The 25,743-nt window shown below is 41.7% G+C and overlaps 1 protein-coding gene across 1 annotated transcript in view; it reads left to right on the top strand.

The window, feature by feature from the left end:
- The window catches only part of IQGAP2 (IQ motif containing GTPase activating protein 2), a 277,799-nt gene that overhangs the window by 116,752 nt on the left and 135,304 nt on the right, over window positions 1–25,743 (top strand). The window contains exon 3 of the mRNA XM_080804306.1: window positions 22,291–22,447. Within this exon, the coding sequence (XP_080660432.1) occupies window positions 22,291–22,447 (157 nt within the window). The remainder of the gene's footprint in view (window positions 1–22,290; window positions 22,448–25,743) is intronic.

Genomic DNA, 25,743 nt, shown 5'->3' with positions numbered 1-25,743 from the left:
TGCTTCACACTCACCTAAGAAAGGGAAAATCAAAATAAACTGACAGTCACTTCAAATAAGAGATTTGACGCTACTTTATTGTTCGTTTGTTCAACACATATGAGAGAGAGAGAAGGGAAGCCCCTGGAGGTCTGTGAGTGAAATGGTGATCCCGGTCTAGGGAAGATTAATCTGGCAGCAGCGTGTAAACCGGATCGTCTGGGGCAGGGTTGCTGAAGATCTGGCACCCTAGTTGGGGTCAAAGGCCAGACCAGAGGTCAAAGGGCCTGAATAGGGTCGGTGGCAATGTAGTGGAGGGGACAAGAGAGGTGAAGGGAGAGAAAAGCACAGAGTTGGTGGAAGCCAAGAGCGGACTGGAGTGAGAACAGGAAGGGACATCGCATCATGAACAGAAATAGAGAATTAGAAAGGAAGATTAGTGTGAAGGTAGGGAAGATTAGGGCCACTGTCGGACTAACGTGCCTTTGTGAGAAGGAAAAGGTGGGAGCGCGGGGTGGAATCCTTGGGCCCATATTGTTTGCTGAGAAAGCCAGTAGGTAAGAAAGGCTCCTCGGCTTGACTACCTCCTCTATGTATATCCCTGTTGTTCTTTTTTTTTAATCGTTATAAAATATAATAACAGAAAATTGCCCATTTTAACCATTTTTACATGTACAATTCAGCGACATTAAATGCATTTATAATGTTGTATAACTATCACCACTGTCTGTCTCCTAAACTATTTCATCTGGCAAAACTGAAACACTCATTAAATCCTAATTCACCATTCCTACTCCGCCCAGCTTCCTACTCCCTGCGTTCTCCTATCTGTCTCAGTGAATTTGACTGTTGTAGGTACTTCCTAGAAGTGGAATCATACAGTATTTGTCCCTTTGTATCTGGCTTATTTCACTTAGCACAGCGTCTTCAAAGTTCATCCGTGTGGTGTGGTGTGTATCAGGATTTCATTAAGGCTGAATAATCCATTGTATGGATTTACTGCATTTTGTTTAATCACCCATTGATGGATGTTTTGGTTGTTTCTACCGTTTGGCTGTTATGGATAACACTGCTCTAAAGATTGGTATCAAGTATCTGTTGGAGTCCCTGTTTTGAGTTCTTTTGGGTACGTACCCAAATGTGAAATTGTTGGATCATATATAATTCCGCTTCACTTTTTGGAGGAACCACCAAGTTGTTTTCCACAGTGACTGCACTATTTTCCATTCCCACCAGTAATCCAGGTGGGCTTCAACTCATCTACATTTTCACTAACATTTGTTACTTGGTGTGTGTTCCTTAAAACAGCCATCCTACTGGGTGAGCGATCACTGAGGTGATACATCATTGTAGCTTTGATTGGCATTTCCTCAATGTCCCTCTTAGACTTTTATGCAGCTTCTGGTGTATTTTATCATAAATGTACTGTGTAAATAGAGTGTCTTGCCCTTTTTTTAAACTATATTCTTCAAGAATCTGCTAAGAAAGAACATCTGTGAACCTTATAAATTTATGACCAACCTTTACTCATCTGAAAACATGCTCATGGGGTATGTTTTCACTTCCCTTTGTAATGTAACAGAAGTGTAAGGTGTGTTTCCTTCGACATGCAGAGTGTTTAACAATTTTTTAATTAGTTTTGAGCATTTAAAAATGATAAAATCTTGTGAGAACTTGGATTTCCCGCTTACAAGGACATCTTGAGGGTAGGGTCGCAGTGGTTCATTCTCTCCCAAGGCAGCAGGGCCGAGGAGCACATAACCCTCTCCCAGTCAGCTTTGCCCCTTGCCAGTAACTGCCTCACCCCTGCAGGCTTCTGTTGGCAGGACCTGCTAGAATGGATTTTCTGAGGTTAAAGTTCTTCTCCACTTATTCCAGTTAATATTAATAATTTAGGTGATTAAAAGTGACTGATACTTTTGCTCTACCTGGCTACTTAATACCCCCACTGACACTTCCCCGTAAATTCTGAAATCGTGTGTCTGTCATTGCTTGCCTCAAGCCCTTTGGCACAAGTCTTGCCAGCAGATTGGACCCAACTGGTTAAAAGTTGCTTCCAATCAGAGTGTTTCTTCTTACCTGGAATAATTTGAGATCACTTTTCTGTATATATGTAAGGCACGGGTACTCCTCTAGCTCTCTTACGGGCTGGCATGGTGGCTCTTCAGTGTGTTACCCTGATTCTCAGGCCCTGCTCGTGGTTCTGGGCCACCGCTGATCATACTGAGGAAACGGCTCTTCACATACACTCGATAATTGTGTTTGTGAGTGTGTGCCCACCCATTTAATATTCTGTGTCTCTGCCAAAATTACGGCTTCAGACATAAACAGAGTGGATGCCCGTGGTCTGGAAACACAGTCAGCAATGTCTGTCGGTATTTTGATGGTGAAGCTGATAGGTGGTCAGCTTCGGATCCTGTATCTTCCAGACACTCAGGACTAGAAGGTGTTAGGCGAGGCTGCCTTGCGGCCATGAAGTGGAGGTGCTGTGACACGTGAGCTGGCCCCACACCCCCCTCGTGGCAGGATTTGTTACTGCCCAGAGCTGGCTGCACTGTCCATCAAGCCACATTTCCTGAAACCTGAGAACACCAGGGTGTGATCGTGTTCTCTTCTAACCCGCTCCTGTTCCCTCAAACCTTGGCCTGACTCTCCTTGTGGTTTGCAGCCTGGCTCACTCTGTGTGGTCCCGAATGACTCCTTCCCCAAAGGTGATCCACGCCCTGCGTGAACAGGAAGGTAGTGGGAGAAGAAGGAGGCCTCTCTGTGCTTAAGGGGGCCTCCCCTCCCCGCCACCGCTCTGCAGGTCTCTTCTCTGAAGCTTGTTGGGTCATTTGTCCAGGCAGCTGTGCTGGAAAACTCGTCAGAAACCAAGTTGGCCCCGATGGTTTGTGCTTCCTGTCGGAGGGGAACCATCCTGTGTCTCTCAGCGTCGTGTGTGTCTCCTGCTCGCCAGCCACTTTCTTTTTGCATCTATTACTCTTTGCCTGTTGGCTGTCTTATTCCTAACTAGGCATGATATTCTGCAGTGTAGTTTGAACTTCATTTTCTCCCTACCCTAGAAGTTTCCTTTCTGGCTTCTTGCCCAATCCCCCCCCAAATGCCACTTGTGTGTCACTTTTTCCCCATGGCGGGTGGGACAAGATTCCTTTATATTCGTGTGGTGGCCTTGCATTCCCTTCCTCTTTTAAGGGTTTGCCACAGAAAAAAGTTTTCTCTATTTCTGATGTCCATTTTAATACAGAACAATGATGAAATTGTTAGGCAAGTGAAGTAGTACTTAATTATCTGTCTGGAAATTCTGGCATATCTCAAAGGCTTTCTGAGTGAGAATTCACTGTGAATGGCAGTTCAGGTGTCCAGTTCTCCAACATGCTTTAGGAGCAGGTCCCACAGGTACCGTTGGCCTGAGGACCCTGTTTCCTCCCTCTTGACGGCCACTCCACCCCAGGTGGGTGCTGTTTTGACTCAAGAGCTAGCACACAGTAAAGAAATTGACTTCTACCAAAAGGACCCAAGTTGGGGCACCTGGGTAGCTCAGTCATTTAAGCGACTGACTCTTGATTTCTGCTCTGGTCATAATCTCAGGGTCGTGAGATCGAACCCCACATTGGGCTCTGTGCTTAGTGCAGAGTCTGCGTGACACAGATTGTCTCTCTCTTTTTCCCTCTGCCCCTTCCCCTGCTTACTTTCTCTCTCTCTCAAATAAATAAAATCTTAAAAAAAGAAGAGGACCCGAGTTGAAAATTTTTTTAACATGGCTTCATTAAGAGACAAGGATTCTGAAGCCCCCTGAGGCTCCTGCCATCAAATCACAGGGGCATCTCTACTTCTCAGTGCCAAGACCTACAGACTCAAGTGTGGGAACATATAACAGAGAATGCAGTCCCCAGCTGCCTTTGGTCCTGGGAAGATAATCTAGGTGGCTCTAATTAATAATTAACCTACATATAAAATCAAAGATGTCCAGCCAAGTACAGCAGCAAATGCTGCCACCTGGTGAGCTAATTCTGGTTGAGCAGGGTGAAAAGGACCTGGGAAGAATGGTATCTAGCCAAGGAAAACTAGGGTAGGAGCTTAGAACTGGGTTGGAGTCTTACTGATTCTGGTTCAGTTGGAACATTGTGCTTCTCAAGCCTATTTTGTAGTATTATATATACAGGGTGGGTGGTTGTTTAGTGTTTTGAAATGGTTATTTGGTCATACATGCACATGGTACAAAATTTAAAAGGTCCAGAAGAGAGTACACAGTGGGAATTATGTCTTCCTTTTTCCAGTTCTCCTCCCGAGGTAGCCACTCTTGATAGTTTCTTTTGTAGATTGCAAGTGTAATTTCTGAATAGTGACATAGAGTTGTAATACCACATATGTAAATATTTAAATATTTCATACACTCACATCTTATTCTACAATTGTTATGTAATTGTGTGACACAATTGTGTACACAATTTGAGAACATGATTAAATAGTTTTCAGTAATGATGATTTCCTGCAGTCTTTTAATCGTGATTTAAGCAGAAGGAAAATTAGAATCTGGGACTGAACAGAATGGCCATTCTATAAAGCAACTACTGTTGGGGACCATGGAACATGTCTTAGGAAATGACAGGTTCAGAGGTTGAGCCAATCACACTTTCTTTTCTTTTTTATTGTTTATTTTAAATCCAGTCAAGTTGACATACAGTGCTATATGAGTTTCAGGTGTACAATAGCGTGAGTCGGTAATTCTCTATATCACTCAGCGCTCATCAAGAAAAGTGTACTCTTAGTCCCCTTCATCTGTTTCACTCATCCCTCCAGCCACTTCCCCACTGGTAACCATTGGTTTGTTCTCTATTGTTAAGAATCTGTATTTTGGTTTGTCTTTTTTTCTCCTTTTTTAATGTATGTTTGTTTCTTCAGTTCTACACAGAAGTGACATTTTATGGTATTGTCTTTCTCTGACCGACTGATTTGAGCCAATCATACTCTTGAGGGAAGGTACATAGTCTCACAGGTCACACAGAGGTGGCCGTGAGTTTGTGGTGAACTCTCTTTAAGTCCTTTGTAGCCCTAGTTTCCTCCCTCTCAAAGGTTACTATTGGGATATGTATAAAATGTATCATTTAGGTCTATGTGCACTCTTGTATCTCATCTTCTGTGTAGGTACAGTTGACCTTTGAACAACACAAATTTGAACTTAAAAAGACAGTTGACCCTTGAACAGTGTGGGGGTTATATGATAAATACATGTCTGTAACTGTATTTTCTTTTCCTTATGACTTTCTTAGCATTTTTTTTCTTTATCTGACTTTAACTCATGAGAATATGATAAATGATATATTTAACATACAGAATATGTGTTAATTGACTGTTTGGTATTGGTAAGGCTTCCAATCAACAGTAGGCTTTAGTAAAGTTTTTGGAGAGTCAAAACCTATATGCGGATTTTCAACTGTGGGGTCAGATTGGTGCCCCTAACCCCCACATTGTTCCGGGGTCAACTGTGTTTTTAATTTAGGCAAATGTAAGGCTATCTTAGTTTTAGCTTTTAGTTATTTGTTGTTTGAGGGTTTGGGGTTTGGTTTTGTTTTACTACGCTCTGAAAGTTCCATTCTTACTGCTAGATGCACATCTACTTTGTTGCTACCACCCTGGTGTGGCAGAACTGAGATTTTGAATATAGTTGAAGCAGTTGTGGTGACCTTTACTCCAGTTTTTCTTTGATCTTAGTTTTTGTTTATCATAAACACTTTAAAAGAAATCTAATTTTGAACACTACCTCAAAAACTAATGATGTACTGTATTACAGTACATAACATCATCATCATCATCATCATCATAAAAAGAAATCTAAGAAAACTTAAAATTCCACCAATCTAGGGTATCAACTTTTCTAACTTTTTCATAGGTGGATATACCTGGCAGAATTATAACAAAAAAACCCCATAAATTGGTATCATTTTTTTTTACTTCACTACGTCTTTGTTCCTCCATTTTTCTAAGCTACCATCATACATTTTCATGGGTACATAATATTTCATCTATATCTGTACTATCACAATCTCTTCTATGAAACAACTTCTAAGTTGTTGATGTGTTAATATCACTGTAATTAACATCCACGTGCATACAGTTGGTCTTTTGTTCTTGTCCTTTTCTTCTGTTATTTTGCCAGAATAGATGGGCAACTGGGGATTTTGGAGTCAAGGAAAAATGTTCTGTGACTTATGCACATTGCCACATTCTGCCTGTAGCTGTATTTCCAGAAATGAATGCAAGTGTTTGTCTTCCATTGAAAGCAGACTTCTTTTATTTTTGGAGTGTTATAGTTAGAGCTGTTGCCATGGAAATTGATTTATCAATGTCCTGATGGTCAGCGGAGAAATGAGGAACTGCAGGTTCTCTGTGTTGAGAAGGAGTTGTGGAGAGTGCCATCTGCTACCCGCTTGTGTGTCCTTTCTCTGCCACCAGGCCTCCTGCATGCACAGCACCACGTGAATTGTAAGCTCTTCTGCCCTCCGTTCTCTGGGTCACCAGTAGCCAGTTGGTGCACAGCCCTGCTTCAGTGTGGCCTGGGGAGCATGTGAGCTGGGAACTGAAAACATGGCCATGCGTCTGGAGAAAATGGTGGTCAGGATGCTGCTTCTACTGTCTGCTCCTCATTTTTCCCAACTGAAGGGCCATTAAAAAGTGTCAGGCTGCTTATAAAGATGTGTATTGGTGAAGAGGAGGTGGTGTGGGAGTGCAGCATGGAAGGCTTTTGCAAGAACATTTGTTGGATTCTTTTCATTCTCCTCTTGGTGACAGTGATTGATGGCATCTAGTGAGTCCCTGTTTGTCACTTCCTTGGTACCGCTGGCAGTGGGGGTGGGGGAAATAAAAAATGACTGAGCAGAGGACACAGCTGGAGGGGGAAGGGATTCTGGGTAAGGTAGTGAAATCCCACATCTGGCAGGTCAGCTTTTCAGTAGTGTCTAGAAGAACTAGTCCTTATATCTCTGTCTGATTTCCCGTCTCCAGGAGAGGGTTGACTTTGAACACAAGATAGCCGTTGCTTAAGGGAAGGAGAAGAAAGGCAATCCATACTGGATGCAGTTTGGGCCAGTGGTACTGATGTTTTAAAACATGGCCTGGCTTTAGCCATGGCATTCTCTTGGTGTTCTAGAATGTCTATTTAACAACTTGACATTGAATATTTGGATAGAAAGTAGGAGAGGGTTGTAAAAAGAGCTGAGAGGAGAAAGGAGTTGTGGCAAAATAGCTAAGTTCACCATGGGCTTATTAACCTGGCTGCTTTCATTTTCCTGCAATGTTGAGGCAAAGAAACGTTGAAAAGTGCAAGAACAGTGATTATTTTGTGGTTAGGTCATGTGCACAGTGCAGACAAAACCAGGAAGGAGAATCTGCTTCATCAAGCCTTCAGTTGTTATTGGGGCCAAAATTTATGCGGAAGCCTCAGATGAGCGTTGATTTGCCAGGAAACGCTCCTGCCTAGTACTTGAAGTTCTTCTTCTTTGCACCCCAGTTGGTGGTTGCCTTGCCCAGTGGAAGGTGTTTTGCTCTGCACGTGAACATTATAGCCTCATCTCACCTGTAGCAAGTTCTGAGAAGCCAGCTAGACAGAATCCAATATTTTAGTTCACTTTTCCATGGCACTTTGGTTTGCTCATTTTCCCAAAAGGTGACCTAAGCTCCCGTATCTCCCTCCAGAGGACTTGGGACCTTACATGTACAGGTCAGTGTGTCCAGACGGCTTGGATGCATAGGACAGACCGTCCTTGGAGAACACGTGGAATCCGATGGATCCTTTGGAACATTACTCTTGAAACTAATGCTCACCTGCCTACCTCCTTTTTCTTCTTTCTTATGACCAACTATTTCTTGAACACCTACTGCATGCCAGGTCCTTGCTTTCCTGGGTGACTCCACATAGGGTATCTGTTTTAGTTCTCAGGACATCTCTGTGAGGTCACTGGTGTTGTACCCAAATTTCTGGAAGAGGGAATGTTGGTCCAGGTTGTTGGTCACGTGCCAAGGTAACATGACTAATGTGTTGTAGAACTAAGTTTGCAGCCAGATTTTTGGGAATCCAAAGCCCAGGGATGAGCTGTACCTCACAGACGCCTCTGAAACAAAGTCTCTTCAGCCAGTCCCAAAGAAATCTCTTCATCTGGTATTAAAGCACGGGTACAGCTCACTTTGGGAAAACCAGTCTATGAAGATCTGAGCTGACTTATTTTAGTTTCAAAGAAGGCTTCACCGTGAGTTTCTGCTTACGAAGTGAACATGGCCAGGAAGTGAGTGGGAGCCCTTTTGAGCCCATTCATCATAAATGATCTGTCAGAGCAGGGTGTAGTGTGTAGAATGGGGGCACTGTGGAGGTGACAGGCTGGACCGAAGTCTGTTTATTGGCTTCTTATTTTTTTTAAGATTTTAATTTATTTATTTGAGATAGAATGAGAGAGAGAAAGAGAGAGCGAGCGCACAAGCATGGGGAGCAGCAGGCAGAGGAAGAAGCAGACTCCCTGGATGCCGGGCTCGATCCCAGGACTCTGGGATGAAGACCTCAGCTGATGGCAGACGCTTAACCGACTGAGCCACTTAGGCACTCCTGTTTACTGACTCCTGTGAGCAAGTTCATACTGAACTCTCCAAGCCTCTTTCCTGCTCTATCAAAAGGAAATAATACTGATCTCATCAGCTTAGTGTGAAAAGACATTCATGTAAGTGCCAAGTGCCTGCTAAATGCTGAGCAGCATGTTACGCCTTGCGTTAGTCATTTGAGAATGGCATTGCCAGTCTCCTGGGAGCCCTCTTAGGATGTAAACCAGGATCTCACACACATGTATAAATATTTAAGTCTATAACTTGTGTAAGGTAATAGTGTGTGTTTGTGCATGTGTGTATGGTGGGGTGGGGGTCATAGGATGGGCTGAGCTAGCTAAGGGGCTGTCACAGACTGACGAGAGGAAAAGGAATGTCTGACATGGTAGAAGGTTGGCGTAGTTGCTGACTTAGGAGAATATGTGTGGCAGGGGACAGCTCGACAAATAGTGCTAAGGGACAGATGCAATCAGTGGGTTACATTGGCGGTTATGCAGGGGTGGTCCTGGGAGAGAGCAGTGAGCGGTACAAGCCGCGGATGACTACCACCAGCCGTGCTTACTACATGCAAGGCACTGCTCTCGTGCTCTTCTTCTATTAACCAACGACTCTCAAGCAGTAATACTGTTAGCCCATTTTACCAGTTAGGAAACCGAGACACACACAGGTTAAGTGACGTCACCACATTACGGGACAGGTAAATGGCAGAGTTTGGGTTCAATCTCAGGTAGCTGGCTCTAGACTTTGTGCTTTTAACTATTGTGCTCTACACCTCTCAGGTACAAGGCCCTTGCTCTTACAGAGTTTTCATTTAAAGTGGGTGTCAGTCGAACAAATAAATATGATAAATGCAGTTAAGAGAAATGGAAGTGGGTAAAGGATTTTAAAGGATGAAGGGGTTTGGGATTCTAGCTAGTGTATTTGCTTGGGCTACCCTGACAAAATAGTTGTAGAATGAGTGGCTTAGCACAAATTTATTTTCTCAAATTCCTGGAGGCTAGAAGTTCAAGATCAAGGTGTCAACATGTTTGGTTTCTCCTGAGGCCTCTCTCTTCGACTTGTAGATGGCCATCCTCCTGCTGTGTTCTCACATTGTCTCCCCTCTATGTGTGCATGGCCCTAGTGTCTATCTGTGCTAATCTGTTCTTATAAGGACACAAATCATTCTGAATCAGGGCCTGTCCTGATGACGTCATTTTAACTTAATCTCCTCTTTCTCCAAATGTAGTCAATTCTGAGCTACTAAGGCTTAGGATATCAGCAGATGAATTTGGAGGGGACACAGCTCCGCCATAAGACTCCACCCTCTAGACCCCAAAATTCATGTTCTTCTCACATAGGAAAAGCATTTGTCTACATCTCAGCAGCCCTCAAATCTTAATCACTCTAGCGTCAACTCTAAATCCCGGATCTCACCTAAATACCATCTAAATCCAGTGTGGGGGAGACTAGAGGTAAGATTGATTCCAAGGCAAAAATTCCCTTTCAACCATAAACCTGTGAGACCAGGCAAGTTACCTGCTCCCAAAATACAGAGTGGGGATGGGCACAGGCCCTCCCATTCTAAAAGGGAGAAACTAGAAAGAAGAAAGGGCCCATGGATCCCAAGCAAGTCAAAACCAAGCAGGGCAAGTTACATTAGATTTTAAAGCTCAAGAATCATCTGCTTGACTCATTCAGGCCATCAAGGTGGTGGTCTTGCCTTCCAGGCACCCTGGGGCAGCAACATGGCCCACTGAAACCAAGGAGGAGACAGAGGCTGGGCCTAGGGTGGGAGAGCAGCTCTGTCCATCTCTGAATCATCTTCACGCTCATTCTCCCCATATCTTGTTCACAGCCAGGTGATTCTGTTGTCCCATCTGTAAAATCCCAGCGGTCTGACAGCCTGTCTTCAGCTCTGCCTTCTTTCTTGTCATGGTCCAAGCGGGCCTTGTTCTGTGCTGGTGTCACCCCATCTGTACGTGTTCCTGATTGATGAGATCGATGAGGACCTCTCTCATGCGGTGAATATCCAGCCACACCCTTGGTGTTCCCTCCAGAACACGCTTTCTCACTTTTTGAGAGGTTCCCAGGTTGACAACCTGCAAACTTCCCAGATCTTCGGGTTCTGCCTTCCTGCTTAATGATTCCTTCTTCAATTCCTCAGTTTCCTCTTGTGTTTTACTCTAAGCAGCAAGGCTCATCCAAGCGGTGCCCTTGATTTGTTGTTGTTTCGTTATATTCATGAATGATGAATCTTGCTTTACTTTCCAAGCTTTGAAGCCAGATTGTTGATGTGGTTGGAGGTACATGGAAAGAGACATGACTTAATGTTTTTCCTTCAGAAGCAATTGTATTAGTTAGTTGTATCAATCAGTAGGCATGTTAAAAAAAAAAAAAAGCTTCTAGTGTTTTCTTTCAGTCTCCTGCTTCTATCCTCCGTCACAAACCACCATTTCCCCCTCTACTCCCATTACACTAGCTTTTGTCAGTATTTTAGTGTTTGCTACCACAAGACTCTCTTTTGGCTCAAGTGGTCTGGTGTAATCAGCAAACCAGCTCTTGTTTTTATATATGCAAACGAGACAGGAACTTGAGAATATACTTTATTTCATTATTTTCTCTCTATGAAATAATATATACTTCAGAGAAAAAAAGATACATAAAAAGAGGAAAAGTCTGCCAGTTAGTGATTACACAAGGAAAACCACTCTTAATATTTTGCAATATATTTTCCAGTCTGTGTGCACTTATTTAAATATGTGTAATTTTAGATATAGAATTATGAATTTTATAATACTACATCCTGTCCTTTTCTCCTGCAATCACCACCAATATTTTTCCATTTTCTTTTTTTATTTTTTAATTTTCTTAAGCAGGCACACCCAGTGTGGAGCCCTGTTTTTCCATTTTGTTACACATTTTTTGAAAGTATCTTGAGTGGCTATATAACATTATAAACAATGGTCAGAATATGATTTTGTTAGACACATAGGTTATTTGCAGGTTTTGCGTTGAACAGAAATCTTGGACCATTGCTGTATTTATTAAATTGTACTCACAAAGTAGAACATCTGGGTTATACTTTAAGTTTCTTCATGTATTCTTTCAAGAAACATATAGTGTGGGGGCGCCTGGGTGGCTCAGTGGGTTAAACCTCTGCCTTCGGCTCAGGTCATGATCCCAGGGTCCTGGGATCGAGTCCCGCATTGGACTCTCTGCTCAGCAGGGAGCCTGCTTCCTCCTCTCTCTCTGCCTGCCTCTCTGCCTACTTGTGATTTCTCTCTGCCAAATAAATAAATAAAATCTTTAAAAAAAAAAAAAAAAAAAAAAAAAGAAACATATAGTGTGGTGGTTAATGTACAAACTTCAGAGTGATCTTTGAATTCATACTTCGTTTTGCCCACTTACTTACAATCTTGGACACTATATTTCATCTTCCTTGGTATCTGACTCCTCATGGGTTGGTTTTTTGTTGGTTTTTTTTTTCATTTTTTTCCTTTTCTTTTCTCTCTCTCTCTCTCTCTCTTTTTTTTTTTTTTTTTTTGGCTCCACATATTTTTAAAGATGATAACTCAGTGTGTTACAAGAACAGTAAATGAAACTTTATGACCCATGGTGCTCAGAACTCAACAGGTGTGTGGTAATTATTTAGTATCATATCATCAGATTGCTTCTGAGAAAGTTTGTACTAGTAGACTATAACTGTTTGAACATACTGGGGGGAAGATTTTGTATTTCAGAACATCCAGGCATGTATATTGGACACCAGTAGATGGCAAAACACAGTGGAAAGTTCTGAGAAGGTGTGTCTTGTGGCCCCCCTCATTCTTACTCTGATCTCTGGATCTCAGAGGCTCCAAGGTTCCCAACACTTGTTCTCAAGTAAATGTATGTATTTTTTTAAGATCTTATTTATTTAGTTAACAGAGAGAGTGATCAAGTGGAGAGAGAGAGAGAGAAAGAGAGAGAGCACGCACATGCACAAGCAGGGGGAAGGGGCATAGGGAGAAAGAGAAGGAGGCTCCTTGCATGGGGCTCGATTCCAGAACTCTGGGATCATGATCTGAACCAAAGACAAATGCTTAACTAACTGATGCCCCTCAGGTATACATATATCTTTAATCCCCATATTAAAAACAAGTCTATGTTTTGGGTTACATTTTTTTTTAACTTTATAGGCTCTTTGCTTTATGGAGTGTTTGCCTGCCTAGAAATTTCAGAACATGTAAATGTCTTTTTTGTGTTTGTGTGTTTGTATGTGCCAAGCCAGCCATGTGTGCAAGCATGTTGTACGATCTGGGTAGGTGGTTCGCTGGGCCAAGCCTAACACAAGCACAGTAAAGTCTAGTTGGTGCCTGGAGTTAAGAATGGTCAATAGAGCATTTCCACTTCTAGGTGTATAACCAAGAGGAAAAAGCAGCTCTATTCTATGAGATAATTTACCATTTTTTTCAAAATCTTCAAAAATTAATCCATACCTGTTAGAAATGGTGCTCCAAAGTTTACAGGCTTTCTTATATCCATCATTGTCTCAGGCCAGTCTGCTTAATTTCTCTTTCTTTTTTATCCCACATCTAAGGAAAAACAGGGAAGGAGAGTACCATTCATACATTCAGTATCCTTCTCTAAGAAACGACTCACCCAAAAGATTCTCTCAAAAAAAAAAAAAATGTTTAAAGGGAAGGGAAATGTACAGGTAACTTCTGAGTGCCAGCTGTCTGCTAGAAGCTGTCCTGGTGCTGTATAATTTACTCCACAAAACAACTTGGAACCCTTGGCTTCCTAACATCATTGATAACCTGAAACTCTTTGCTCTGTAAGCTGAGGGGCTTTGTCTGATCCACCACTTGGAACAGTGTCTGGAAAGTAGCAGAGTCTCAAAAATAGTAATTGTATTAAATCTCTCAAGAGTCTACATCTGGTAAGGGAATAGACCATATTCAAACTTGAAGCCATCTAATAATAATTGTGGCTAATGTTCGCTGGGTTCTAACTTAGTGCTGGGCACAGTGCCAAACATTGTAACACAGTGCCTCACATGTAACTCCTTCCAAATAGCCCCACCACCACCACCACTGAGGACAGATACTTTTAAATATTCTTGTTTAAAAAATAAAAATAAATAAATAAATACCCTTGTTTTAAAGAAAGGTCACTGGTATAGTGCTGAAACTAGAATTTGAGCCCAGAAAGTGTAACCCTAACGCCATGGTTTTAGTCAGTAAATTGTACTGTGTCTATTACTTGCCTGCTGTTTCATTGTATGAAATGTTGCTAATAACTGTTCTAGGAAAAAAGGGGTTTTGTGGCCCAAAATTTGGGAAAATATTAGGTTAAAGGAAGTTAAACTTGGTTTCCTACTTTAGGAATTCTCTGAGCTTTCAGCTATTGCCACTTAGGAATCTTCGAGACAGGATATAGAATGCAGCATTTTAAAATTACTTGGTCCCCCTTTCCCCTTAGGACACTGTTAGTATCTCCTGGAGCCAGCATTCTGTAGAACACTGTGGGGGAAATACTTGCCAAACTCAACAGATTCTGCTGTATTCTCTCCCTTCTAAAGAGGAGAGTGAGAAATACATCCACTGAAATCGGCTCCATTCCTGTTAGACTGTGGAGTTTTCTATTGATTCTTCTCATGTACTATACATCTCTATTTTAAAGAAAATAGAGGTTTTTTTTTTAACATTTCATGTCACTTTCTCATAGTGACCTAAGTAAGTATTATATGAGAATAGGATGGACCCACCTCACTTTCGCAGTGTGTGATTCCCTGCATCCCTGTTCCCCTGAGCTATTAAGGCTGTTGGAATTGTGGTCACCATTTTGCATCAGCCTCCAGCAAAGAGGAAGGTTGGCCATGAAAACTCAATCCAGGGACGTCTGGGTGGCTCAGTTGGGCAAGCATCTGCCTTTGGCTCAGGTCGGGATCCCAAAGTCTTGGGATGAACCCCACATCAGGCTCCCTGCTCAGCGGGAGCCTGCTTCTCCCTCTCCCTCTACCCCTCTCCCTGCCTGTGCTTGTGCTTGCTCGCTCTCTCTCTAACAAATAATTAAATAAAATCTTTAAAAAACAAGAAAGGAAAGGAAAGGAACGAAGAAAAGAAAACTCAATGCAGTCTTCCTGATGTTTTATTTCCTATTGGCATAAAAAGGTGACCAATTGTACTGTATGTGTAAAAATATCTGGTCTTTGCTTTTACTCTTTAAAAAAAATACCTACTAAATTGATTTTCAAAACATTTAGGGAAATAAATTGACTTAAAGTACTTGAAAGTTCACGAAACAGAGCATTGCAGTGAAATAATGTTTGTACAGGGAAAAAGCACACACTTTCTGTTTTTTTGGCCAGCAGTTGTACTTTTGGGATATTTCTTCCATACAGTGCCGTATGATAGAGACCAAGATTTATAGCTGGCGATTTCCTGAATAACAATTCAGATAGCAAATGCCTCGATGAAACAACTTTCATATGTTCCACAAGGCACAAAGTAACACGGTAGAATGGATTATTTTTCTCCTGGTTTTTATAAGGGTTTTTAAATTTTGTTTTTTGAGTCTCTTGCAAGACAAAAATGACATTTATATCTCTTTTTTGCCTTCATCTAGAAAATAAAAATAAAAAAAAAAGATAAGGAGAGGCTACTTAAATGAAAAAAAGGAAAGTTCTTTTTACTTCTCATTTCTCTGTGCCCAGTGAATGATCTGAACTTTCCCTACAGAGAGAAGGGGAAACAAACCCACAGATAGGAAACTAGTCCCTTAATCCTGAAAAGGAAGATGAAATTCTGTAACAACTCTTCAGATTCTCATAATAGCTTCGACTTTTGCTTTGGGCTGAGACATTCCCATACTGGTGTTGTGGTTCAACAGGAGTAATCAGTAGAAGAAATGGGAAGAAGCAGGAAATGCAAGGGCAACAGGGAGAGGCACAGACCAATTCTGATTTTCATTTCTGAGGGTTTTTAGGTCGGTTTTTTTGAAGACAGGCTCTTGATGACATAAGGTCTTTGTAGCTTCATTTCGTTTGTACGTACTATATGTCCTTCCCATATGTAAATCATCCGTGTATAGATCAATAGAAGTCTAGAAATAACTTATCTACATTTGCAGTCAATTGATTTTTTTTTAAAGATTTTATTTATTTGACAGACAGAGATCACAGGCAGGCAGAGAGAGAGGGGGGAAAGAAGGCTCCCCGCTGAGCAGAGAGTCTGATGTGAGGCTCGATCCGAGGACCCTGAGATCATGACCTGAGCTGAAGGCAGAGGCTAAACCCACTGAGCCACCAGGTGCCCTGATCTTTTTTTGTTAATAAGGATGCCAATTTAATGGGGGAAAGCATAGTCTTTTTAACAAATGGTGATGGGACAACTATAAATCCACATGCAAAAGAATGAATTTGGACCCTTAACTCTCAGAATTTATAAGAAATAACTGAAAATGGATCAAAAAGCCTACATGTGAAAGTTTAAACTATAAAGCTCTTAGAAGAAATGTTTGTGACCTTTGATTAGGCATCAGTTTCTTACATATGATGCCAAAAGTACAAGCAATGGAAGAATAAATGGGACCTTGTCAAAATTAAACCCTTTTTGTTCTTCAAAGGACAACATCAAGAAAGTGAAAAGACAACACATAGAGTAAAGAGAGATATTCAAATCATTTATCTGATAAGGGACTTCTATACCAAATATATAAAGAACTCATATAACTCCATTATAAAAAGACAAATAACCCAAGTAAATGGACAATAGATCTGAGTAGACAGTATGCTAACAAAGATATATGTGTGGTCAATAAGCAGATGAGAAGATCTTCAATATTAGCCATCCAGGAAATGAAAATAACCAGAATGAGGTACCACTTGGCATCTCCTGGGATGGCTATAATCAAAAAGACAGCTAAGTGTAGGCAAGAATGTGGAGAAATTAGAATCCTCTTGCATTCCTTGTGGGAATATGAAATGTTGCTGCTGCTCTGGGAAACAATCTGGAAGTTTGTAAAAAGACTAAGCATAGAGTTGCTTTACAACCCGGCAATTCCGCTTCTAGGTGTATACCTAAGAGAAGTGAGAGCCTGTGTCCTTCTGAAACCTTCCTTGTACACTAATGTTAGTACACAAGTTAAGCATTGTTCCTAATGGCCGAAATGTGGGGGGAAACCCAGATGCCGATAAACTGATAAAATGTGATGCGGCCATACTGCAGAGTATTACTCAGCAATTAAAAGGAAGCAGTACTGATACATCCTACACCATAGATGAACCTTGAAAACAGTATGCTAAGTGAAAGGAGCTAGTCACAAAAGCCCAGATATTGTGGGATTCTCTTTACATGAACATAGAGAATTAGCAAATGAATAGAAAATGCATTAGTAAATTGGGAGTAATGAGATAGATGGGGAATGACTATTAATGGGTATAGAGTTTCTTTTGGGTGTGATAAAAATGTTCCAAAATTGATAATGGTGATGATCTCACAACCCTATACATGTTTAAAAAAGAAAAATAGCCCTATAAATGTTTTTAAAATGTGATAAAAATGTTCCAAAATTGATAATGGTGATGATCTCACAATCCTATAAATGTTTAAAAAAAAAAACCCTACAAATGTTTAAAAATCATTGCATTGTACATCTTAAATGGACAAGTGTATGGCATATGGATTATTTCTCAATAAAACTGTTAAAACAAAATCATATTACATAATTACCCTGTCATACTGAATTCCATTATAATTTTAGACTCACAGACTAAAACTCAGTTAGAGTTTTAAATGACCCATTCCAGTCCATCCAGCTACTGTTGGCAGAGACAGACTTCCTGAACATCAGGCCAGTTGTCTCTCCATTGGGATCATTAGAGGAAATTTGACCCTGGTAGACCATAGAAATCACGCTAAGGATTGGTATTGGTTTGGCTGGATAACACTGGCTTCTGCAGCAGATAAGCCACTGAGTTGAGGTTGACAGTGGAAGTGTAATTCTTGCTCATGTGAAGTTCAGTAATGTAAGACAAGGATGGGGAGACATAGTTTTTTAGGAACCCAGGCTGATGGGAAGGCCCCTACTTTCCCTTTCAAAGCTGCCATCAGCTTTATTTTATTTTTTAAAAGATGTTATTTTTCTTGTATTTCTTTATATATTTTAAGTAGGCTCCACACCCAGTGTGGGGATTGAACTTACAACCCCAAGATCAGGAGTCGCATACTCTACCTACTGAGTCAGCCAGGTGCCCCCCACCATGCCCTGAGCTTTAGTATCCTGCTAGCAGACTGCAAAGGAGACAGTGGAAGTTCATCTATGGGAGACTTCCCTGAGGCATGCCTAGGGGCAATGCACATCACTTCCTCTCCTCTTCTGTGGTCACAACCCAGCCACTTGGCCCAACACAGATACCCTGGGACTGGGAAGTGTTGACCCTGGCCAGCAAACACTCCCAGCTCTCTCCCAGCTTCTGGGATGAACCATTTGGTACCTCTGCTCCAGGTTCTTTCCTTATACTTAGGAAAGGTAGATTGAAAGGATTCTCAACCCACATGACTGTGTCCTAGTTTAGAAGTTTGCATATTATAGTTTGTGCTTCATTGTGAGCTTTTTTAATACTTTTGGAACAAGGTTAAGTCACCAGTCTATCTGATTTTTTGGGCAGAGTTTACCACCTGTCCCAGAGTTCAGAAGTTTGCATATTATAGTTTGTGCTTCATTGTGAGCTTTTTTAATACTTTTGGAACAAGGTTAAGTCACCAGTCTATCTGATTTTTTGGGCAGAGTTTACCACAACAACAATTGACTGCTATCAGTCAATTGTTGTTCATCATCCACTAATTAAGAGGAGTTTCCAAGTAACATATTTTAAGGACTCTTTGAGATCTTGTCTAGGCTTACAGGGGTTCTCTAGGAGGTAACTCCGCCTGAGAGGCTGTACGCTTTTTATGCCCTCCTTAAAACATACCCTGCTTGAATCCCTGCTTGAAACAGCACCCATAAAAGGTAGCCCTTACCATTCATTGTTTCAAGGCAGGTGACAAAGAGGGAATTCTAAGAGGATAAATGAAACCCCAGGAGATTTTGCTCAATTTTAATAGTCCCTATACTCTTCTCTGACCCTATACTGAAATAGTGGTAGCACATATGTCTCCTACCATGGAATTTTTACTCCTACTCTGGGAGCAGCCTGGGTGAGTCGTGAGAAGTTCAAAGTTAAAATTGGAAGAACAAAGTACCTGGCAGCTTTTTAAGATCTTTCATTTGCCAGTTGTGTGGCCCAGAGCTTTTCTGAGCCTCAGTTTATCACCTAAAAATGGTGATCTTAGTAACACTCTTCTTTATGAGGGGATCTTGAGGATTAAATGATAATCCCCATGAAGTATTAAATACAGGTTCTAGCACAAAATAGTTATCATTGATGATAATAGCTTCATCATTTAACATTCAAGGAAGGGAAAGGAGATATCCCCGTTGATGCTTAATGTTGCAAAACTGTTCCGCTGACCTATCTTTGGCAGTGTCCTGAAGTTTTTATGATGCAACTGTGATGCTTGTAAAAGGTTTTCTTATGCACTCAGAATCTGTCATTACCTACTATGTGTAAACACATTGCCAGGCACAAAAGGGATGAATTATAAAGTGGAAGAAGAGATGGCCTTTGCCTTGAGTAGTTCATAGTGTCATAAACATTAGCAGTGGCTGTATTTTAAATAGGCTGTAGCTAACCCAACTTTTGGTATCAATAGTGTTTGAAGCCAGTGGCACGTATATTCTAATATAGACAGAAGTAAGTGTGATTATCTTTTTAAAATTATTTTTTATTAACATATAATGTATCATTAGCCCCAGGGGTACAGGTCTGTGAATTGCCAGGTTTACACATTTCACTGCACTCCCCATAGCACATACCCTCCCCAGTGTCCATAACCCAACCACCCTCTCCCTACCCCCTTCCCCCCAGCAACCCTCAGTTTGTTTTTGAGATTAAGAGTCTCTTATGGTTTGTGTCCCTCCTGATCCCATCTTGTTTCATTTTTTCCTTCCCTACCCCTCGACAACCCCCCCGCCCTGCCTCTCGAATTCCTCATATCAGAGAGATCATATGATAATTATCTTTCTCTGATTGACTTATTTTGCTCAGCATAATACCCTCTAGTTCCATCCACATCGTTGCAAATGGCAAGATTTGATTATCTTTTTTTTTAACAAGCCCAAGTCTAAAGTACCATATTTCACTTTTTATTTTAGCTTCCTGCCTTTTGTTCCTTATTGTCAGTTTATCCCCATCCACTACCAGTTGTCAGTTTACCTCTCACCCACCCCTCACACATATACTCCAATCATGGGACTGTTATAAAGCAATTACATATTGCGTGAAAAACAACTTCTTAAATTTTCAAGCTAATTATTCAAAAGCAGATTGTGTTTTAATATGTATTAGCATAATGCTGTGATTTGTAGTTTACGTAGATTAGGAAATGAGCCTCGTAGAGTGGATTTTAACTTGCCTAGATTTTTTATTTAAAAAACAACATTATTATTGATTTCTTCATTTTTTAAGAATTTCTCAAGTCTGTGTACTCTTATTTCAGTGATTTGAAGCAAGGCTCCTATAAACAAATATCCCTTACACACCTCGTACGTGATCTATGAAAGCCAAGTTCTTCTTCTCGTTTTACCAGTTCCTTATTCTTCCAGTTTCACAGTCTCCCTAGGATCTCAAGTCTGGGGAAAATTTGATCACCCCATCCTTCTCATTCTCTATCCCTTGGGCAGAGGAGAAAACGGGCCCCAGGAGGTCATGGTGCATACTTGGGATCACACGGGTAATACGGGCCTGAGTCCCCGTGCAGAGAGCTCTCCTCACGCAGACCCTCGCCCTGGCTGGCAGCATTTTCCTTTCCTCTGACCTCCTTTTCTAAGCTGTCACCAAGTCCTGTTACTGCTTCCTCAACGTGTCTCCTGGCCTCCCTCCTTCCCACTGCTTCCATCTAATCCAGCCCCCCAGTTCCTCAAAATGGAAAAGGCCTGAAAGAGCGCTTTGTCTCGGGGCATCCATCAGACAAGATTAATTTTCTCTAATTACCGCTGTCAGCGTGTCACTCCTTTGCTGCGAGGCTGCCAGGAGCTCCCTGCTTCCTGTGGCAACAGAGAACAGCACTGCTGCTGGGTGAGGTCCTCCAGATCCCAGCTTTATATATATTCAGCTCCATTTCCATTCTCCCCCCCCCCCCACTCTCCGCCCGAGCCCCAGAAGCCCAGAGTCTTCTCTGCGTTTTCTCCATGAGTTAGCCCATGTTTCCTCCATGCCTTTAGCCTGGCTCGCTCCCCAGTTTCTGGTACCTCTCTGCCTTTGCAGATACTCCCATTTTTCTAGGCCAAATCCCGGTCCCATCATCTTTGCAGTGCTTTCCCTGATGGGTCCGGTGATCACCCAGTTACCTGCCTTTATTCCTGACATTACTCTTAAGCTCTGCCATGTAGCACTGGGCATAATAAGCTTTCTGATGTGGTTCTGTGGTCTTTCCTTGGAATCTCATTGCCTTTTCAATTACATCGAATGCTCTTGGAAGGCAGCGCTTACGTTTCTATTGTTCTCATCTATCCCACATTTTACGATGCCTCGTAAGTGGCCAGTATTACTGTTTATATGGGACTCTCTGAGCTTTTAAAAGCTGTTGTCTAATGCTGTAGTTCTGGAGATATTTTGCAGTGTTCACTGCTTGGATCAGGATTGGTTGTTAATATTGCAGAACAGCGTCCTCCCGTGCTGGATGCTGACAGGATGAGCTACAGATGTGTGGCTGACCCTCAGTCAGGGACCGGCCTTAGAGGGGTGGCACTCACACTCATAGTTCATGGTTTGCGGATCCATGGCTGAGGGGTGAGAACTCTTTCACTAAACACCAGCACACCTGCCTCTTGGATTTACAGGAGGTAATAGTTACTTGAGAATGGATAGGAACAGCATTATCTCCATAATTCTGGCAAATTCTCAGCACGCCAGTGTGAAATGTGAGCTGGCTCAGTCTCCCCTCCCACGGTGTGTCCTTGAGCCCACAATGACCTTGGTGTTCTCTTTTCTACAATATTGGCACAGTGTCCTAAGATTTAATCTGATCTTTTTCTGAGACATTTTTTTCATAACTCCGTAAATACTGCATTTTCCCCCCAAAAGTAAGAATGTTGTAATATGTCCTTGGTATTAGAAAATGGAATGTGCATTATTTGAAGAAAACTTTCTGAATTTTTGACACTCCTTTTCCATGCCTTCTTCGCTTTTCCGGTAGTCATTTCTGGACTGAGGCAACTGCAGATTTTACAGTACCTTGGGCTCTGCTTTCCCCAAGGCATCTGCCTTATAAGTATCTCCTCCACTCTGGGTTCATAAACTTGGAATTATTTTTTTCTATAATGTGAGCAGACTAATTCCACCCATACAAAATGGTTTGGCCATTTTCCTCTTTGGCACAAAAGAGAATTGGCAGAGACTCAGACAAAGATGGAGTTGACAAGCTCTGGCATGGAAGTGAGTTCAAGGGCTCTGGGCTTTGAGTCTGCCTTCTTCGTCTCATATTCTGAATCCTTGCCCACCCAGAAATTCCTCTCTTCCCATTTCAGACAGCTAAAGATGTTTCAGATCCTGCTCCGTTTGTTAATATCTCCAACACACGGAGCAAGATGCTACGTCTCTTCACCTACACGAAGTCACCCAACTGGAATCACTTAAAGGTTTGTTTCTCATCCTTCTAGGTGGATGGAAGTCTGCTTAGTTGAAGAATTGCCACCAACCACTGAACTGGAAGAAGGGCTCCGGAACGGGGTTTACCTTGCCAAGTTAGCCAAGTTCTTTGCCCCAAAAATGGTATCAGAGAAAAAAATCTATGATGTGGAACAAACACGTTATAAGGTAACTAAAATCTAATTGGTTTTGGCTTCCATCTAAAAGTAAAAGTTTGGTATTTCATTTCCTTTCCCTGCTTTTACTCTTAGTGTTTCTACAAGGATTTTGTGGAATGGCGGGGAGGGGGTGTCCTTGGTCTTAGAAGGCTGCTAATAATCATTCCCGAGGCAGCAGCAGTTTTAAAAGCAGAATGTTTCTATTTCTGGGCTGAGGCTAAGGCATGTCTGATTTGTGGGGCTTCCCCCCACCTTCCATTATTCCTCCACGGAGGTCATTTTTATTAGCACCAGTAAATGTAAAAATGAGGGCATTCTACCCTCCCCCCCCCTTTTTTTTTCACCACCGACGCAGTTTATTACTCCCCTTGTTCTCATCAAGGAGTAAAGTACCCAGCTGGGACTTGAACTTGTGGCCCCAAAGAGTTAGGGCCAATGTGATCAAATGAGTAGTAACATTGAATAGTCAGGTAGGAATTCTGTTCCACTGAATGTTTAAAACAAAATGAGACTAATTTTCTTTGTATGCAACTTGTTTTAATTATTTCATGGCTAATTTAGGAGGACACATGGGGAGAAAACAAAACCAAAATAAACTACAGTCTTGACTTGACTTTAAAAATGATTATTTTAGAGACACATGTCTAAGTATTTACAGATAGAGTGATATATCTAGGATTTGATCCAAAATAATCAGAAGGAGGATGGAGAGAGATTTGAGACTGGTCATAAGTTCATAATTGTTGAGGTTAGGTGATGGGTACATAGGAGTTGATTATACTACTTTATCAACTTTATGTTTGACATTTTTCATTAAGAAATGAAGGAGAAAAAGAAAACCACCAACCTAAAAGACCCTCCATGAGATGTGTCTTCAAAAGGGACTTTTTAAGTGTGGGTTATTCTCTCCTGGAGTAAGTGATTCTTAGGCACTTTGGGTCAGGATTTCTAACACTTTCATGAAATGTGATTCTCTATAGTCTTAATTTATTGTACAGTTGACCCTTGACCAATGAGCAAAAATTTTTAAAAATGTGTATATTTAGGGACACCTGGGTGGCCCAGTTGGTTAAGCATCTGCCTTCAACTCAGGTCACGGTCCCAGGGTCCTAGGATCAAGCCTGGCGTCAGGCTCCCTGCTCAGTGTGGAGTCTGCTTCTCCCTCTCCCTCCGTCCCACCTCTTCCCACTTATGTTCTCTCTCTATCTCTCTGTCAAATGAATAAATAGAACCTTGAAAAAAATAAGAAAGTAAAATGTATAATTAATGTTTGAGTAATTATTAGGCTAACCATAGACAAGAGGAATTGAGATATCATTTATGAGTCTGTTTTCATATTCTCATCTAAAAGATAACCGAGTAAACGTTTCTGCCTTGGATAATGTTAGGAATGAAAATGTTTGTGTTTGTTAAAGTACTTTTGAGTTGATGAAGTCATGTGTTCCTCCCTAGAGTCTTAGCTCATTATGTGAGCTTTTCACAAGACTTTACTGAATCAGTGATCGAGTCAGGCGAAATTATTTTAACTTTGGAAAATATTTTTTTAGTACAGAAAAAAAGTATTTGTATCCCCACAACACAAAATAAATTAATCTGTCCACATTTTATAACACCATTTTTCTTTTTTCATTGCCTCTATAATGGTTATTACCATGATCTAGCCCTGTTTCTAGTAACAGCCGTGTAGATTTGATGACAGAGTTCAAGTGTACTTGGGCTAGGCTCCAGCCTGTCCTGAGAGGAGGCTGTGGGTATTTCGTTCTGACAATGCCAGAGATGAGAATCAGGCCAACAAGAGCAATGGTGGACAGTGAGCTCCAAGGAGGAGGTGGGCTACCTCTTTTCTCTTCTTGGCACATCATGCATCTTTGAGTGGAAGTGCCTCCAGTTCAGCTGTGGACCCCCTCATGGCAAGTCAAACAGGTCCCCTTGCCTCCTGGCATCAGAGAACCTAGTATTTGAATGAATAGCAACTTCTCTTTGGGATGGAGACAAGGGAAATATTTCCAGTTTCTTGTTACAAAATGAAGTGCCCTTGGAGCCCAGGCAGGTGAGGACATTCCCAGACAAAATACTGAGACAGAAGGATTGTGTTTGCCATCCCTGCCCATCGGGTCCTGGAAGACAGATATGAAGAAGAAGGGATGGTGCCAGGAAAAGGGCAGAGAGAAGGGAGGTGTAATGGGGGGAGGTGGTGGTGCCAACTGGGTTGTGGGAAAAAGTACAGGACCAATGGAAACTATCCCTCTCTTGGTTCACTGGACAAAAGAAACCTTTTCCCCTACTTTATTAAATCTTGGAGAATGCCTAATGTCTTTGAAAGAAAATTTTTATGAGTTGCCATGTAATCATAAAATTTTAAGGCCATTTCATTCATTTTAGAAAATTGAAAGGAGTCAAGTATTAGTGAACAGGAGATGAAGCTTCCTGTTCTTGGCGTCCTTAGGATTAAAGCTTGTCCTCTGGTCCTTTACAAGGAGCATGGAATCGTGGGACTGCAGCAAAGACAATGAGACACAAGGGAGTGCTATTTAACCTAGCCCCAGCCCCTGGATACGCCATCTGGCAACCATGAGTTCAGTGAGCGTGGGCTCTGACAGCAGGGTCTGCTTAGACTGCAGCCATAAAATATGACCTGCCTGTCAGGCAGTGTGTCTCTGAGGCATGACTTCTGTCCCTGAACTCCAAAGGCCTCAGTTTGGGCAATAATGGCTCTGAGTTAAGCAGATGGGTGCTTTCAATGCTGTTCTCATCCTCTTTGTCTGCCAGCTTAAGTACAACCCTGGTCCCTTGTTAATTTAAGGTCAGAAAGATGTCCTAGATATTAGAGTTAAACCTTCTAATGACGAATATCCTTTCCCTGGCCACCTCCGCCTCCCACTCCAGGACCCAGTTCCGGGAACTTGTGACCATGCCTTGTGTGTTCTGACTCCTGATATGGTCCCTCTTGGATACATCATGGTGTACTATAAAGAGTGCCTTGTCCTGAAAGCAGGAACCACACATTTCGTCTTTGCACTATCCTCAGTGAATAATGAAGTGTGTAGCTCAGGGTAGGTGCTAAGGAAATAGCTCTTGGGTTAAAAAAAAAAAAAAAAAAAAAAGAAGAATGAATGACAGTGGTTTCAAACAAGCCAAAAACTCCATTTTTTCCATGCTTATTTGATATGTTTGCCAAATACCAAATTTATTTATCAGCAATTAGTATGCTGATTCTAAAGTCAGCATTGCTCAGATGTTTAAAATGGATGAAGGATTTGAAATCTGTCATCATCCAAGTATGATGCTCAAATGTCCTGCAGGACC

This window comes from Martes martes (assembly GCF_963455335.1).
Source record: "Martes martes genome assembly, chromosome: 5".
NCBI lineage: Eukaryota > Metazoa > Chordata > Mammalia > Carnivora > Mustelidae > Martes > Martes martes.
This window is presented reverse-complemented; position numbering and strand designations above follow the sequence as displayed.